This window comes from Myxocyprinus asiaticus, chromosome 47, assembly GCF_019703515.2.
Source record: "Myxocyprinus asiaticus isolate MX2 ecotype Aquarium Trade chromosome 47, UBuf_Myxa_2, whole genome shotgun sequence".
NCBI lineage: Eukaryota > Metazoa > Chordata > Actinopteri > Cypriniformes > Catostomidae > Myxocyprinus > Myxocyprinus asiaticus.
Genome location: NC_059390.1, coordinates 3,071,483 through 3,088,451, shown reverse-complemented (window position 1 = coordinate 3,088,451; position 16,969 = coordinate 3,071,483). Strand labels below are relative to the sequence as shown.

General features: G+C 38.4%; 1 protein-coding gene across 1 annotated transcript in view; it reads left to right on the top strand.

Annotated features, from left to right (window-relative positions):
- LOC127436515 (conserved oligomeric Golgi complex subunit 5-like) overlaps positions 1-16,969 on the top strand; it is a 104,929-nt gene continuing 87,960 nt past the window's right edge. The window contains exons 1-6 of the mRNA XM_051690764.1: positions 1-57; positions 278-417; positions 2,460-2,517; positions 3,617-3,671; positions 3,977-4,046; positions 8,802-8,922. Of these exons, the coding sequence (XP_051546724.1) occupies positions 9-57; positions 278-417; positions 2,460-2,517; positions 3,617-3,671; positions 3,977-4,046; positions 8,802-8,922 (493 nt within the window). The 5' untranslated portion in view covers positions 1-8. The remainder of the gene's footprint in view (positions 58-277; positions 418-2,459; positions 2,518-3,616; positions 3,672-3,976; positions 4,047-8,801; positions 8,923-16,969) is intronic.

Here is a 16,969-nt window from a genome sequence, read left to right as displayed (position 1 = left end):
AAGTGGCAATGATGGAGGCTAATGCGGAATCAACAGCGAATTCACTCCTGAAAGAAGGTAATTCACTTTTAACACATATTTTCGTCTTGATTTCTATCTACGCGTGTGGTTTTACTGTGGACAGGCAGATTAATCACCCTGATTGATCTTTAGCTGCAATAATAGCACAGTAACACAGTACTAGTCTGTATGATTAGTCGCTGTTTATAATGTAGGCGGATCTCTTAATGTGCTCGGCAGTCATGTGTTTCATAAATGTTCATCTAACTCCTTCCAGAGTGCTATGCTGGTTTTCTTAAAGAGGAATTTGATGTTAAGACATACACAGCTCAAGCTATTCATCATGCAGTCATTGCAGAGCAGCTGGCAAAGCTGGCAGAGGGCATCAGTCAGCTGGATAAAGAATTGCACTGTCAGGTGAGTTATTTCTGTCAAAAACAGCCAGTGCCGAATGTTCAGCGCAGAATAGGTTGGATCTGTTTGTTGGCAAGATCCTCAGCAAGCTATTTTAGTTTAACCTGTAATACTCTTTTAGGGTTTACCATCTGTATGCAATAAATATTCTATTCTATTCGTTCTATATCAGAGCAGCTTATAAAAGGGTGCATATATCTTGCAATAGTTGTAATCCTTAAATGGAACTATCTCTAAGCGCCAGGCTGATTTAAAGGGATAGTTCACACAAGAATGAAAATTCTCTCATCATTTACTCACCCTCGTGCCATCCCGGATGTGTATGACTTTCTGTCTTCTGCAGAACACAAATGAAGATTTTTAGAAGAACAGCTCCGCTCTGTAAGTCAGCAATGCAAGTGAATGGTGGCCAGAACTTTAAAGCTCCGAAAAGTACATAAAGGCAGCATAAAAGTAATCCATATGACTTCAGCGGTTGAATCCATGTCTACAGAAGTGATATGATAGATGTTGGTGAGAAACAGATACATATTTAAGTCCTTTTGTACTGTAAATCTCCAGTTTCACTTTCACATTCTTCTTTTGTTTGTGACGATTTACATTCTTCATGCATATCGCCACCTACTGGGGGGGGTTAAAGTAAAAAGGGACTTAAATATTGATCTGTTTCTCACCCACACCTATCATATCGCTAAAGGCCCTGACACACCAATCGACCAATGTCAGGCTGTCGGTGAGCATCTTTTACAGTGTGTTCCGCACCGTCGGCTGAAGTCGGCCCCATCTGCTTTTTTTCGGCCGATTGAGCATGTTGAATCGGCATTTGAGCTCGTCAGTGAGTCGGATCATTCTGATTGGCTGTTCAGCTTAGCGAACCAGTGCACGAGAAGAAAAACAGAAGTGACGAAGCAAGCAAACGACAAAGTCAAGAGGGAACACACAGAACGCTCTTCTCATTTCTTCACATTTCTCATTCCAATACGCGAATATTTTCAAACGACATGGCTGTCTGGAACGAGGCAAGTGAAGACGAATTAATCAGCATGATTCAGGAGAGGACAGCTCTGTACGACATGATGTTAAACAAGCACTGCTTTGTTTATGTTTTGTATGCCAGCAGTCACTAGCTCTTCCGGTTTCCCGTTTTGAGTAATGAATACAGACTACTGCCACCTGCTGGTACGGAAAGTTATTTCCTCTCACGCAGGTGCAGAACGGACGTGCTAGTTGGCCATTGGTTGTTGTCTTTGCAGTGTGTTCAAGGTCAAATTTCTGACGCAGGCGACGTGAGCCGACCCCACAGTCTGCTTTAGTCGGCTCTAATTCTTTGACGTCGGTTTGGTGTGTCACGTCCTTAAGACATAGATTAAACCACTGGAGTTGTATGGAGTTTTTATGCTGCATTTATGTGCTTTATGGAGATTTAAAGTTCTGGCCATCATTCACTTGCATTGTATGGACCTACAGAGCCGAGATATTCTACTAAAAATATTAATGTGTGTTCTGCAGAAGAAAGAAAGTCATACACATCAGGTATGGCATGAAGGTGAGTAAATTATGAAAGAATTTTCATTTTTGGGTGAACTGTCCCTTTAACAAATGAAACTTGAAATTATTAATTAAAACAGAAGTATGTAATTACTGCAACACTAGCACCGCTGAACGGATTTGCAAAAATAAAAATTTTCTCAAAACGGCTTTCTGAATACGCCCCTCGTCTGCTGTTGTTCTAACTGTCAGATAGTCCCGCCCCCCAGCTTATGCCATTGGTTGAGTAACGTTGTTGGGGCGGGTCTAAGCAGGTCGCTCTAAACAAACACAGGAATTTTATAGTGCCACAGAGACAAAGCCTTTACCATTTTTAGAAAATTATCCTCTGAATGACTTGTAGTTGTCTCTGCATATTAAGCTGGGATAGAAGTATTTTAACACTGAAAAAGTTACATACTTTAGCTTTAAAAGCTGCCAATGGTGCATAAAAAGAGATGTTATTATGAAATATTTAGCATCTTATCTTTGATGTATTATTTTGTTTATGATGACAGGTTGTTGCCAGACATGAGGATCTATTGGCTCAGGCTACAGGCATTGAGTCTCTTGAAGGTAAGGCATTTGCGGGTCAATTATGACCCGGGCATTAACTGTGGCTTTAAACTTGATAATATTCAGATTTCTTTGTACATCAATGAATTACATATTTCTTAAAATACTTTACTTAGAATAGCCTCTTTCCCATGCTCTCACACACACTTTTGTTGTCTCCTGATGGGACTGCATCTTGTTTACAAACATGCACGCACACAAAACAGACATTACAGATGTTACAAACTTCTGTTAGGAACTTCTATCTAAAGGGTATGTATGACTGGCATTTTCAAGGCTTTGGATGTCTTTTTATATTCTTTTCCATCTTTATAAAGTTCCATTACCTTGTTACGCAGGTCTTTTGACAGTTGTTTTCTGCTCCCCATGGCTCAGTATCTATCCTGCTCAGTGCATCCACGTGAGAGCTAACAAACTCATTGACTATTTATACACAGACACGAACTGCAATTTAAAAAGCCACAGGTGTGAGAAATTAACCTTTAATTGCCATTTAAACCTGTGTGTGTCACCTTGTGTGTCTGTAACAAGGCCAAACATTCAAGGGTATGTAAACTTTTGATCAGGGCCATTTGGGTGATTTCTGTTATCATTATGATTTAAAAAGGAGCCAAACAACTATGTGATGATAAATGGCTTCATATGATCACTATCCTTAAATAAAAGACAGTTTTTTTGCATGATCAGTCATATTTTCAAAATCAATGCCAAAATGTCACAATTTCTGCCAGGGTATGTAAACTTTTGAGCACAACTGTGTATGTATGTGTATATATATATATATATATATATATATATATTAAAATGGATGAACATTTAAGAACTTAACAATGAGTTACAATATGGTTTTAGGTGAACCATTGGGTTATGAATGTTTTATAAGCTTAAATTTCACTGGTTCAAAATTGAATGCAACAGGATGGTTAAAAAATGAAATCTGACAAATTCAAATCTGAAGAATTGTCATACTGAGGCAAATGTACATGCAATTTCACAGCTCCCCAGCAGGGGGATCTAATGCCACATCTATCACACTTCCAAGTGTTTGTGGTTTTGCTCTCCCATCACAGGAATTCCATATTTTTCTGTTCTCACGCAGGTGTCTTACAAATGATGCAGACCAGGATTGCAGCTCTGCAGAGTGCTGTGGACAGGTGAATGATTCCAGTAAAGGCATTAAAATGCTCTTGTTTTTGATTAAGGGTTGAGACTGAAAACTGGAACTGAAATGGTACTGATATCACAGTCTTGCTCCGTTACTGTTGTCCCCTTGATCTAAGCACTCATTCACAATTTGATCCAGAGGAAGGCTTCCTGCAATTAATGACCTGTAAATTGCTTTGGGTGTAAAATGTTTGCTACTTACAACAATATATTAGTTAATTACTTGATGCTTTATTTATTTACAAAGATGAAAGATTTCTGATAAGCATTCTTTTTAATGGTTTTGCTTACTCAGGATAAGGACCAAAATCGCGGACCCTTACAATAGGATTGTGGCACGGACAGCCCAGCTGGCCCGCTTACAGGTGATTACTGTTACGTAAAGCTATCTTGCTTTGTCATCTCATATCTTTCAAACTCTGGATATTCCTGCAGAGACAGAGACTGGCTGTCTGCCGAACTATTACTTCTTGATTGTCTTACTTTACAAACACTGTGCACTTTTATTCAGGAACTTGATTTACATGTTTATTGGCTCGACATCTGATATAGATACAGCCTGCCTTTACGCTTGTTTACAGTCAAGCCACAACTGAGATGGAAAAAATAAACGCACACAGACAAAATCATTCTGGCAGAATAGATGTTTTTGGATATTGATTTCTGACACCCGGTTGTCACTTCAAAACAAAACAACAAACCAAACAAAATCAGTTTTCAGAGTGAAATTAGTATAACCTTGGATTGCACACAATGACAGTTCATTGTAAGGTACAAAAAGCACCTTAAAAGTAGTTTGAATTGTGTGCTATGTTCCAAGTCTTCTGAAATCATAAAATAGCTTTAAAGTTGAGTCTTTATTCACTGATAATCTTGCCCTCCCTAGCTCTTAAATCTATTAAGAATAACTATTGCACAGTCAAGGAATGCATGTTGCATTTATGTTGAGATCCAAGTCGTCAGCGTCTCCACAAAGTGTATTTGTTGTGTAATAATACCTGTTCACAATCTCTATTATTATCTGAAGGTTGCATTAAGGCTCTCCAGGCAAGAAAAACGCAGCTTTAACCATGCTCACACATCCTGTGCCAGGTTCGCATGATGTCATCATAAGTAAAGCTTCAAGCCTGCGGAAAAAATCAATAAAAGTCAATCTGGCCCGGAACGGATGGTTCCCTCTCATTCCATCAGTCACATGTGAATACTCACAGCTGGGTTAAAGCTAGTGGCCCGCACAACACGTCCTGTGCATTTACAGGGTCTTCCGGCACTGTTTCTAGTGGCTTTAGGGAATTGATATTAATAATGTTATTAAATACGAATGATATACAGCCGTGGAAAGGTCACGGTGGTTATGAAATGCTCTTTTTGCTCTCAAAACCTCTTTGTTTTCATGTGTGGCCTTATTGTAGTGTAAAAACACTTTCACATTTGTTTATCTTAAGAGCAGCACCATTATAAACTATGTAGTGATCCGATAGTGGTCTGCTCACATTGTTTTAATGCAGTCGTGGTTAACACATTTGTATTCATTTATCCAAATCGTGTTACAGTGTAGTCCAATTCCCAAATGAATGACTCTTATGAACCAGTTCTTTTGAATCTAAAGCGCGAAACATACAGTGTAGTTTGATTCCTAATGAAAGACTCAAATGAACTGGTTCTTTTGAATCTAAAGTGTGACCAGTGTAGTTCGATTCCTGAACGAATTAATCTAATGAACCGGTTCTTTTGAATCTAAAGTGTGACCAGAGTAGTTCGATTCCTGAACGAATGAATCTAATGAACTGGTTCTTTTGAATCTAAAGTGCGACCAGTGTAGTTCGATTCCTGAAGGAATGAATCTAATGAACCGGTTCTTTTGAATCTAAAGTGTGACCAGTGTAGTTCGATTCCTGAACGAATTAATCTAATGAACCGGTTCTTTTGAATCTAAAGTGTGACCAGAGTAGTTCGATTCCTGAACAAATGAATCTAATGAACTGGTTCTTTGGAATCTAAAGTTCGACCAGTGTAGTTCGATTCCTGAAGGAATGAATCTAATGAACCGGTTCTTTTGAATCTAAAGTGTGACCAGTGTAGTTCGATTCCTGAACGAATTAATCTAATGAACCGGTTCTTTTGAATCTAAAGTGCGACTAGCGTAGTTCGATTCCTGAAGGAATGAATCTAATGAACCGGTTCTTTGGAATCTAAAGTGCGACCAGTGTAGTTCGATTCCTGAAGGAATGAATCTAATGAACCGGTTCTTTTGAATCTAAAGTGTGATCAGTGTAGTTCGATTCCTGAACGAATTAATCTAATGAACCGGTTCTTTTGAATCTAAAGTGCGACTAGCGTAGTTCGATTCCTGAAGGAATGAATCTAATGAACCGGTTCTTTGGAATCTAAAGTGCGACCAGTGTAGTTTGATTCCTGAAGGAATTAATCTAATGAACCGGTTCTTTGGAATCTACAGCACAAAACATTCAGCAAACTGTTGTATGTTGGAGCAAGTCGTCACAATTGGAACCTGCTGACTTGAGGAGAACACACCTTTGTGTGAAATATGAAATATTATCTAAAATGCAACAAGCCTCTTCACATGTGACAACTTGCCCCCACTTGACGTGTGTGAAAAATCCTGTTGTTCAACCTTTTATTAAATTGTATCATGATAAGTCACCCCGGTCTCCTCTACTTCTAGTAGTGAGTTACGTTTGTGTTAGATGATATTTGATGGCACAGATTCAGAAGTGTGGGACAGTGTTAGTTGCATGTTCTGTCTGTGTCTGTCCCATCGATGTCCTTGCCTTTAGTCACATAGTTTCATTTCTTTTTATTCCCGTAAGAATAAGAGCAGACCTGACAACAGGGACACAGCTGAATTATTTGTAATTTTTTCAGTTTTCCTTTTGTAATTTTTCTGTCACAGTATCTGATGTTCCGTCATCCCGGGATGAAGTAATCAGAGACACACACACACACACACACACACACACACACAGTCACAGATGTGTGTACCTCTGGTACACTTCGGCTGCACCTATTCACTGAAACCCAAAAAGCCTGACCTCTCTGAGTCCTTCATGCGGCGGCTATCAGCCCACGGGCTTTCATCGTCACACTTTTCTGAAGTTGTGGCTTTGTCGAGTGTTTCAGGACAAATGCACTGGCAGAAGAGGGTTTCTCGTTTCTTTTACAATATAGGAACTGTTGGCACAGGATGGGAACCAAACCTTTTACTCATGCCAATCCAAAATTGATTAAAACACCACTTGTAAATTAGTTCTTAATCTATAAACCATGCTTTGTGTGAAAACAAGTGGTGGTATTTTCCTAAAAGCATATAAAATTATTAGTTTTTCATTACTTTAATGCCAGAAAAATACACTGTTTAAATTGTAAAGTAATTATACATCATGGTAATACTTGTTGTACTGCCTTTATATTATGCTGATATCAATTATTTTAAAAAAAATCAGCGTATTACTTATAAATAAAGATAATGACTGAATTATCTTAGTAGTAGAGAATTGGGGTGAAAATGTGCTTAATTGTCATGATTATTAAATAATGCAAAACATCTTAATGCTATGTATTTTTAATTATTTATTTATTTGACAGGCAGGGTGAAGTGTGACCTGGACTTGTTCTGGCCAGATTCCCAACCATAATATTTTTTTTTCTCCCCTTTACTTCCCAATTTGGAATTCCCAATTCCCAATGCACTCTTAAGTCCTCGTGGTGGCGTAGTGATGCGCCTCAATCCGGGTGGCGGAGGACGAGACTCAGTTGCCTCCGCGTCTGAGACTGTCAATCCGCGCATCTTATCACGTGGCTTGTTGAGCGTGTTACCGTGGAGACGTAGCACGTGTGGATGCTACGCATGCTATTCTCCGCAGCATCCACGCACAACTCCCCACACTCCCCACCGAGAGCGAGAACCACATTATAGCGACCACGAGGAGGTTACCCCATGTGACTCTACCCTCTCTAGCAACCGGGCCAATTTGGTTGCTTAGGAGACCTGGCTGGAGTCACTCAGCACGCCCTGGATTCGAACTCGGGACTCCAGGTGTGATAGTCAGCGTCAGTACTCGCTGAGCTACCCAGGCCCCCTTCCCAACCATAATTTTCACCCAATGTTAAATTTGCAGTAAAATACCGGCAGCTGTGGTTGCCAGATATTTACCGTAAAGAAAATACGGTGACTATGTTTCAGGCTTTACAGGATGTCATTTTGATGCCCTTATATATTACGGTTCACTACCGTTTATATTATTAAATGATATAACCTTGATATACTAAACTTCTGGAACTATAGAAGTCTACTTTTCACTTTAAAATGTATTGTTAATTACTGTAGTAACTACAAAAGGCCACATGATGACTTAAAGTTCATTAAGAGTGACCCTTTCCATGAGCAGTAATTAATACACATGTAGAGACGTGAACAGTGTTACTCACAAACACAAAACACCATCAGTGTAACATGTGACTCTAAAATAATGCAATAAACATTTACTAAACTACATCAGATATAACACAGAACATCCCAATGCACATAACTTAAATAAACATAATTATTCTAAAATATAATCACGCAGGAACTTTTGAGAATGCCTGTTTATTGTTTTACACCGTAATTTAAATATATGTGTATATGTATTATTTATTTATTTATGAACCATACAATTACATGTATTTTCTCGTTAAATATGTTATCGATTCTAATTAACATTTAATTAGTTAACAAAACTAATGTTAACAAATGGAACCTTATTGTAAAGTGTTACTGTATGTTACAGTATCTACCTGTTAACCAATTAATTTTTTTTACTGTAGCATTTTTTCATTCTTTTACCGTTAAAATTACTGACATGTTTTATGGTGTACATTTATTGTTACTACTGTAAAATCATGAGAAACAGTGTAAGAAGCTTTTAGAATACAAAAATAAAAGTAGTTGCTAAAACGATAAAAATACATTTGTTTGTTTTTTGTAGGAACTGGTGTAACTATGGTATTTTGATAGAAACTGTAGTAAATTTGAAAGGAGATTTGACTGTATCGTTGCTTTGGATAGTCTTCGTGTCATTTTATTTACACTTTAAAGAATATCTCATTCTTTCTGTCAGGTGGCGTGTGACCTGTTGAGGAGAATCATCCGCATTCTGTACCTGAGCAAACGACTGCATGGGCAACTGCAGGGGGGCAGCAGAGAGATCACCAAAGCTGCCCAGAGCCTCAACGAACTGGGTGAGTGACCCATCACAACCAATGTCCTCTTCACTGTCCCTCACGTCCTACAAAATATTCAATCACAATAAAACCACTCAGCATGAGTGGCCGCACTTGTGTTTATCGGGTCATATCACTTTCACAGTCAGAATGCAAACTTGTTTTGTAGGCATGCAGGATATTTTCCCATATGATTTTGTTTGTCCAAGCCTTTCAAAATGCTGTTTTTTGGCACTGTGGGCAATTTTTTTCAAGTGCTATGGCATCTTCCACTAGTTTCAGTTCAATGTAGTACTTTTTCCAGGTCAACCCGGTTTTTGTGGCCTAAATGTTGTGCTGAGTTCGCAGTACATGTGCGAAAACTGGTTCCGGAATTGTCTGGCCTGCTTTGGAGATATTTTAGGTTGTGCATCGTAAAAACCCTCTTGATTAATATCTGACCTGAATAGAGTTTACTTTAGTGCCAATAGTGACCAGAGTACGTCATAATAATCTCAGACAGCTTCAAGTCAACATAAAAGTCGAAAATCCACCCCATTTACTTTCCTAATACATATTTCAGGTCCTATTGTGAAAGATTCTTCAGTACACGTTATTGCAAAGAAAAAAATGTCTTTGAAATCAAAATGTAATAATTTACTTGTTTGTGACATCACCAAGCCCTCTTATTTTTCAACCCCTCCCCTACAACCATCTGTTACTCTTCCCAATCCAATCAGTTCCCAGTTGATACAATCATGTCCCATGCCTACATAAAAATATAGGGTGCAAACACTGTTCCATGTTGACTTTAAGGGTGCTGAATGTACTAAATGTTGCCCTGTAATTTTAGAACCACACCATACGGGGGCCTGGGTAGCTCAGTGGTGAAGACGATGGCTACCACCCCTGGAGTTCGCTAGTTCACTAGTTCGAATCTGGCCTGGTTGCTAGGGAAGGTAGAGTCACATGGGGTAACCTCCTCGTGGTCGCTATAATGTGGTTCGTTCTCGGTGGGGCGCGTGTTGAGTTGTGCGTGGATGCCGCGGAGGACGGCGTGAAGCCTCCACACACGCTATGTCTAAACACGCGCTAAACAAGCCACGTGATAAGATGCACGGGTTGATGGTTTCAGACGCGGAGGCAACTGGGATTCGTCCTCCGCCACCCGGATTGAGGCGAATCACTACGTGACCATGAGGACTTAAAAGCGCATTGGGAATTGGGCATTCCAAATTGGGTGAAAAAGGGGGAAAAATCCACACAAAAAAAAGAACCACACCATACTACTGTCTGGAATTCATGTGGTTGTGAATGTTATCTGAAATACAAAACTTGTTTTCTGTTTTGAGTTTTAATGACATTAATATCAACCCATACTCTGTGACCCCAGTGTTATATTTGCCCAGGTGTTTTACGGACCGATAAGTAGCACATTGCAAATTCATTGTGCTCTTTTTATTTTTGTATTATTTCCGAGCTGTAAGTAATACAGTAAACAAGTCTTCATTATTATGTCGCAGGCCCTGTAGGATAGATTCCAGTGAATATCAGTGAGGTACTTTTCCAAGGTTTGTATTTGCATATTGTTTTCAAGTGAAGCTAAATGAATGCAGGCATGCAATAGTTTCCCGTTGTGCAAATGGAAGGCATACTGATTTTTCTGTTTACCGATTGCATATTTATGCTGTGACCAGAAACACTAAGTATTCCCGTCTGTTTCTATTATTCATTCTCACGCACACACATGAACATATATATATATATATATATATATATATATATATATATATATATATATGTATATTTATATATATATATATAGTTCTGTTTCAAAAATAGGGCTAATTCCAATGCAAAGGCTGTTTCAAAATGTACTTAAATTTAATTAAAATTCAAATGAAAACAAAATTCACTTTTTTTTTTCATAATCTTTTATCTAAATATAATAATGTGCTCCACCTCTGAAACAATCCAATCACTTCTCGATAAAGTCAAGTCCCGTCCTACATTTGTTTTTCTTGTGACCTGTTTCACAAGTCATTTTTATTTGTATAGCTCTTTTCACAACACACATGTTTCAAAGCAGCTTTACAGAAAATCATGCATTAACAAAAACAAACAAAAAATGAAACTGTAATATCTATAATGTCTTACAGTGATCATTGTGTAATGTCACATTACAGAAGTGAAATGGGTAGTGAATGGCATTTCATGTTGTCGTGTATCAAAAAAGTGTTGCTAAAGTAGTTGAATCAAATTCAAAATTGACTGTTTTATCCAAGCTTTTTGCGTTTTTTTTTTTTTTTTTTGCTAATTAGAATATCGTGTAGTTAGCTTAGCAACATGCTAACATCAAAATGTATTGAAATGAATTCTGAATGCAATCTCCCATGCATTTTATGTGAGAGTTGCTGCTTTTTGGTAGTTAACAGTACACTCCTGTGCTAATGAGCTTGGCAGCATCCACACTAATCTTGTTATTGCTGCGTGGAATGGCGTTTTCCTCCATCGGCAACACCGACTTTCAAAAACGCTCTCCATTACCACATAGTTTGTAAAACGGTGCCGTTAGGAAACTGAAAACTGAGTGTTCAAGCTTAGATAACTGTAGACCGTAGAAGCCTTAGCAGTAGGCAATAGAGCGCAAGGCAGCACACTCGGTTTTGGAACAGAGCTATAGGCCTACAGTTCTTTTCACACGTTAAGATTCAGTAAAATGTTTTCCGCATCCATTGAATTATTTATCTTGTCAAAGTGAGGGTCATGTTTGGGTTCGCCTCACACAGCTAATGGATTACAGAGACATCTCTGCATTAGTGTCAACGTCGAAGACAAGACAATTAGACTGCACTAAGAGCATCTGTCCTTTTCACGGAAAATGCTCGGCTTTAATGCCTGCCCCGCCACCTTTTTAAGGCATAACATGAACTGCTCGAGTCTGATTTGATTCTCTTCGCTCGTTGGCATTCAGTGTGAAAGCTGTCCTACAAATGTTTCCATTAGGCAACCGTAATTGTGTCAGAATTGTCTACATACTGCCTCAACCAAACACTGCTGTCTTTAGAATGGCATGAAAGCTTTTGGGCTGCCTCTAGGTATTGACAGGATATTTTTATGGTTCTTGCCTGATCACATTTGTCTTTTTTTCCAGATGCAGGAGGATGCCACTTTAAAACCATAGAAGCAATGAAATGTCTCTTTGTTTTGAAGTCTAGTGCACACTGTCCTCAGACGTTGTTATATGAAACTGAGAAGAGGTGCAGTTGGACTCGAGAGTTTATGGAACCGCTGATAGCATCATGTTATTGGATTGTAAACTAGGCAATCAGTAAATGATAATGGATTTTTTATGCTTTTATGCAAAATGCTTTCCGGTTTACCATTTGGCATAACTGCATTTTGTGCCAGTGTAGGGCTGGTTGAATGGGCATTGTATGCTATGCAATGGTATAAATTTGTCAAGCGCTAGAGGTTTTGCCATACCATTTATACTGTGGTAGATGTATTTGTGCCACTATCAGTGGGCAGCACATCTTTACATAATAAATATTTGAGAAACATGGAGCAATGTGAAAATACAGAGCAAGCAAGTCAAGATTAACTTGTTTTTAAGGGATATTTGTCAGGCACAACATGAAGCAGAGCTTAGTTGTTTACGGTTACCAAACAATGTCATAACTTGCTGCATTACTATTGAATTCAATTGATGTCCGTTTACTGGTTTGCATATCAGCAATTTTACTATGGCTTGAAATGTGGATTGTCTGGTTCAAATTTAGAGTTTGAACTTGGGGTGGGCTCTGTACCGGTTAAATTAATATAGGCTAGTGGTGGAAATGTTTCAGCTGGTGGAAATTTGAGTATTGTTTCTATTGCGGTTAGGCAAAATGCCACTGTATGGAAGGGAATGCGTGTTCCATCAGAGGTTACACTACGAATGATAATTATATTATATACACATTTGATTAGGCTTATATTATTAAATGCACAACGAGCATGACACTGATAAGATGCGCGGATTGACGGTCTCAGAAGCGGATGCAACTGAGACTTGTCCTCCGCCACCCGGATTGAGGTGTGTAACCGCGCCACCATCAGGACCTACTAAGTAGTGGGAATTGGGCATTCCAACATTGGAAAAAAAAACAATGGCTTTAGAAGGCAATATATTTATTTCCATATTATTAAACATATAAGCCTTTCATTGGCCTACAGTCCACAGCAATCCAGTTTGCAATTGAATTCTTCAATCTGTCCTAGATAGACTTCTTATAAGGGCTTTTCTAAGGATGCATCATTGTACACGTGTCAGACGAACGCTTTTAGAGCGTTTTGGTTGCTTCGTGTCATAAACAGCGTTTTTAGGTTGCTGTGTCAAGTTAAATGTAGTTTGAAACAAGTAAAGATCCCTGCATTCTGAATTGCGCTCCGTCCAGCAGTTTTTATACGCAAGAATGTGTTCCTCTAAGTGTGGTTTGTTCTCTGTATAAGCTGCATATTGTCTATACAGCTGGAGTTTTGCTTACCGCCCCCTGCTGAAAACAGGTCGTACTTCAAGATGGTAGGAATATTCCTTATTACAGTCTGGGGACATGATTATTTGCGTTAATTTGTTTAACATATAATTTTTTTTCTATTTAATTAATCGCACCGAATTAACGCGTTAAACCAACAGCCCTAATAGAAACATTCAAAACCGCTGCAAAAGAGTTTTGGAAACTCATAAAAACGTCATGGAAATTTCAAAATGTGTACTAACCCTGTACAGTGATATAAGATTGTGATCATACCACCCAGCCCTAGTGTCTTTTCTCAGCTTTCTCAGATTTCAAAGCACTTTGCAGGCTATTTTCTTGGTTTTGTTGGGTTTTCTTGCTTCTCTTTATACAGTATACAGAACACATGCTTGAAACAGCCCTGAATTACATCCTAACACAGTAATTACAGAATACCTAATGCGATTTGTGACTCATACAGCAGTTACTGAACTGGCTGGTGTCAGCGCAGGATGCAGTGTGTGAAGGGACACATTAATTGATGCAGAGATGTAGGAGATCAGGTGATGGTGTGTATGCTGTAAATGGCTAAAGGGAAGATTGAGGAAGGTGAAGGAGTTTTGAAAGGCAGAGGACACAAGTGAATGCTGTCGACCGTAATGAGATGATTGGAGTGGAGTCACATCGTGAACAGCAGAAGATGCTGTTATTGAAGACTGGAAATCAAAGTCAGATAAATGTCAAGAGCAGGATTGAAGAGCTGCTCCCTGCAACACGAAAAGGATATGGGGAAAAGGAAATTATAGGGTTGAATAGAGATAGGAAAGGTGAATAAATCACAGAGTAAATCATGGAACTCAAGGGCGTTTTAATAAATAAGAAACCAATATCTCTCATGCGAGTAAATTTACCTCTTTGAAATTGAAATATTCCACCAGGTCAGATTATGTAGAGCGCATAACATCCAGCATGATTTTCAGCTGCTCGTAAATGGCAAAACACCAGCTACATCACCAACCTGTTTTTTATTATTGATTTTACCTGTACCGAATAAAAAAATGAGTGACTCATGAAACCTGTCAAGAGCCTTTCTAGATCATATTTCACCCCAAAATCAAAAGAAAGATTGCTGATTTGCTTATGTTGGTGCATTACAGTATTTTTATACTGTAATAGTGCAGTAAAATTAAAAGTAATTACTTCATGTAAAATATAATTAGTTTTTGTTGGGTTTTTCTTTTCATTTTGGGGTAAAAATATGTACCAAGACATGTTTTTTTGTGTGTGTGAGATTCACATAAGAGGTCTTGTTGCATTATATATTAAAATACTCTTGTATATTAAGAATGCTTTAAAACTTTATTCAGTCTATCTGATGAGGAGCCAAATATATGACAAAATTACAGATTGGATGGCTTTTAGAATAGCTGACTTGATTTAAACCCAACATGCAGTGGTTCACACTGGGGAGTTTCATTCTGTTTGTTGTCTGCATCACCTGAACTGCACCTGTCTGTCAAATGGGGATGGAATGCCAATCACAGGCCTTTAGACTTAGTGACGCTTTCCTCTGGGACATTATGAGTGACATGTGGATGTCGAGAGCAGTGTAGCAGGAATATTGAGAGATAAGAGGAATGGAAGGGGTGAATGAAAGCAGGCAGTGGAAATTAAGGACGCTCCAGTTAACCACCGATTAAAAGCACACAGGTGATAAAATCCTCTTTGTGGCTTGATTCAGTCTTAATTACAGGCTGCAGATATGCATGCCAGCTGGGGGAACATTTGGCTCTTGGGTGCTGCTCAAGGTTTAATAATCTTCTCTAAAAGCATTTAGAATATGGTTGGTATTGTATAAAAAAGCTATGCAAGGACATGTACATTATGCAGTCACTTCTAGCTACACATGCTCAATTTTGTGCATTGTTTTATTCCAAGAGGTATCAGACCACGTGTTTATGCATTGCAATCTCAGCGTTGCCACAAAGGGTGCTATAGTGAGCATGAGCATAAACTAGCTACAGTTTGAAGAGAATCTTGCTGAGCAAGTCATTTGAAATTGATATGTTTATCGCAATTTACCTGAATAATATTATCTGGTTTAATTGCGCAGACATTTGAAAGGAATTCTGTCACCCCATGAGCACTGAATTAGTTACATGCGAAACAAGAGTGTACTTTTAGTACAGTATGTTCAACTGGTCGAGCGCTTCCAATGAGTTGGTCAAACATATGCATTTGCATAAAGTAATTTTCTGTTCTTACACAGTATGTGACTATGGGCCTATTTTAAGAGCGCTTTGCCATAAGTAATATGTGCTAAGTCAATGGGCATGGCCATGAAGTTGTTTTTTTCGTGTAAGCATGCGCTAAGTCTAGGCGCAAGTGGGTTTGGAGAAATTGTGCATGCAAAGTGCTAATTAGCTGGGTCAAGTGTAATTTAATTAGAAGGTCCGGTTATTGCAGCTTCTGCATCCTGTTATATAGTCCATTCCTGAAAGAACCAGCGAAATGAACAAAGACAGCACATTTATAAGAAGTTGGTAGTGTAAATGGACTGAATGCAATGAATTAGAAGGATAGAAATATGGACTTGTGTTCTTTTGTGCATTAACTACGTCCTTGTTGAATGTCAGGCATATTTCTTTGACAGTGACATGCTCCTTTTGTACTCATGAAAATTTGGTTCAGGATTTGGATGTACGCACCATTTAATTATAGAGAATGAAAGTATTATTAATCATTTTCATCTACTGACACACAAATCATGGCTAGTATTAATAGTAATTGTATCAGCACGCACTTCATGTTTACCGGTCGATTTTGATCTTGAAAAATTTCATTCATTTATTAAAACACAGAAAAATACAATTAAAACATTTCTAACTTTGAACGAAATTAAAATATAATCAAAATAATGAAGTGGTCCAAAAAATCATACCAAATCCAAACATGTTACCCTCTCCAACTTCTTCCACCGGCACCTTTTGCATTGATTTAAAAATCACCCTATGACAACAGGTGAAAAAATACCAACACAAATAATAAATACATACAATTGTAAATATAAACATAATAATTAAAAAATAAGCCATGACCTACAGATAGTTTAACACAATCAAATACATTTTTGTTTCATAAATCGGCAATTGTCAGGGACTTAATTTGATGTTCCACTAAATTTTCAGAGTTTGGACATGAACTTTATTACAACCTGCTGGTGGAATCTCCAAACGGCAAATGTAGGGGCTGAATTTACACTGAAAACAAACGTGCTTCTCAAACGTCTTTGTGCCACTTCATAAACAAACAATACACCCACAGTTTGCGTGCATACACCCACAGATAGCGCAAACACTCCCACCCACTTGCGCTTTGCTCTAGCACAGAAAATGTGCTTGGAATTAGTACTGTCATGAAAATTGGATAAGATATAGTGCATGTAGCGCTATGCGTGCTTACGAAAATAGAGCCCTATATCTGTAATAGCAATACCAGGCAGACACGCAACAACAAACAAAGTTCTATTAATTAAGTCTGAAACAGTTCTTAGTATTGGTGCTAACATTACACTTGTTTTCAGGCCC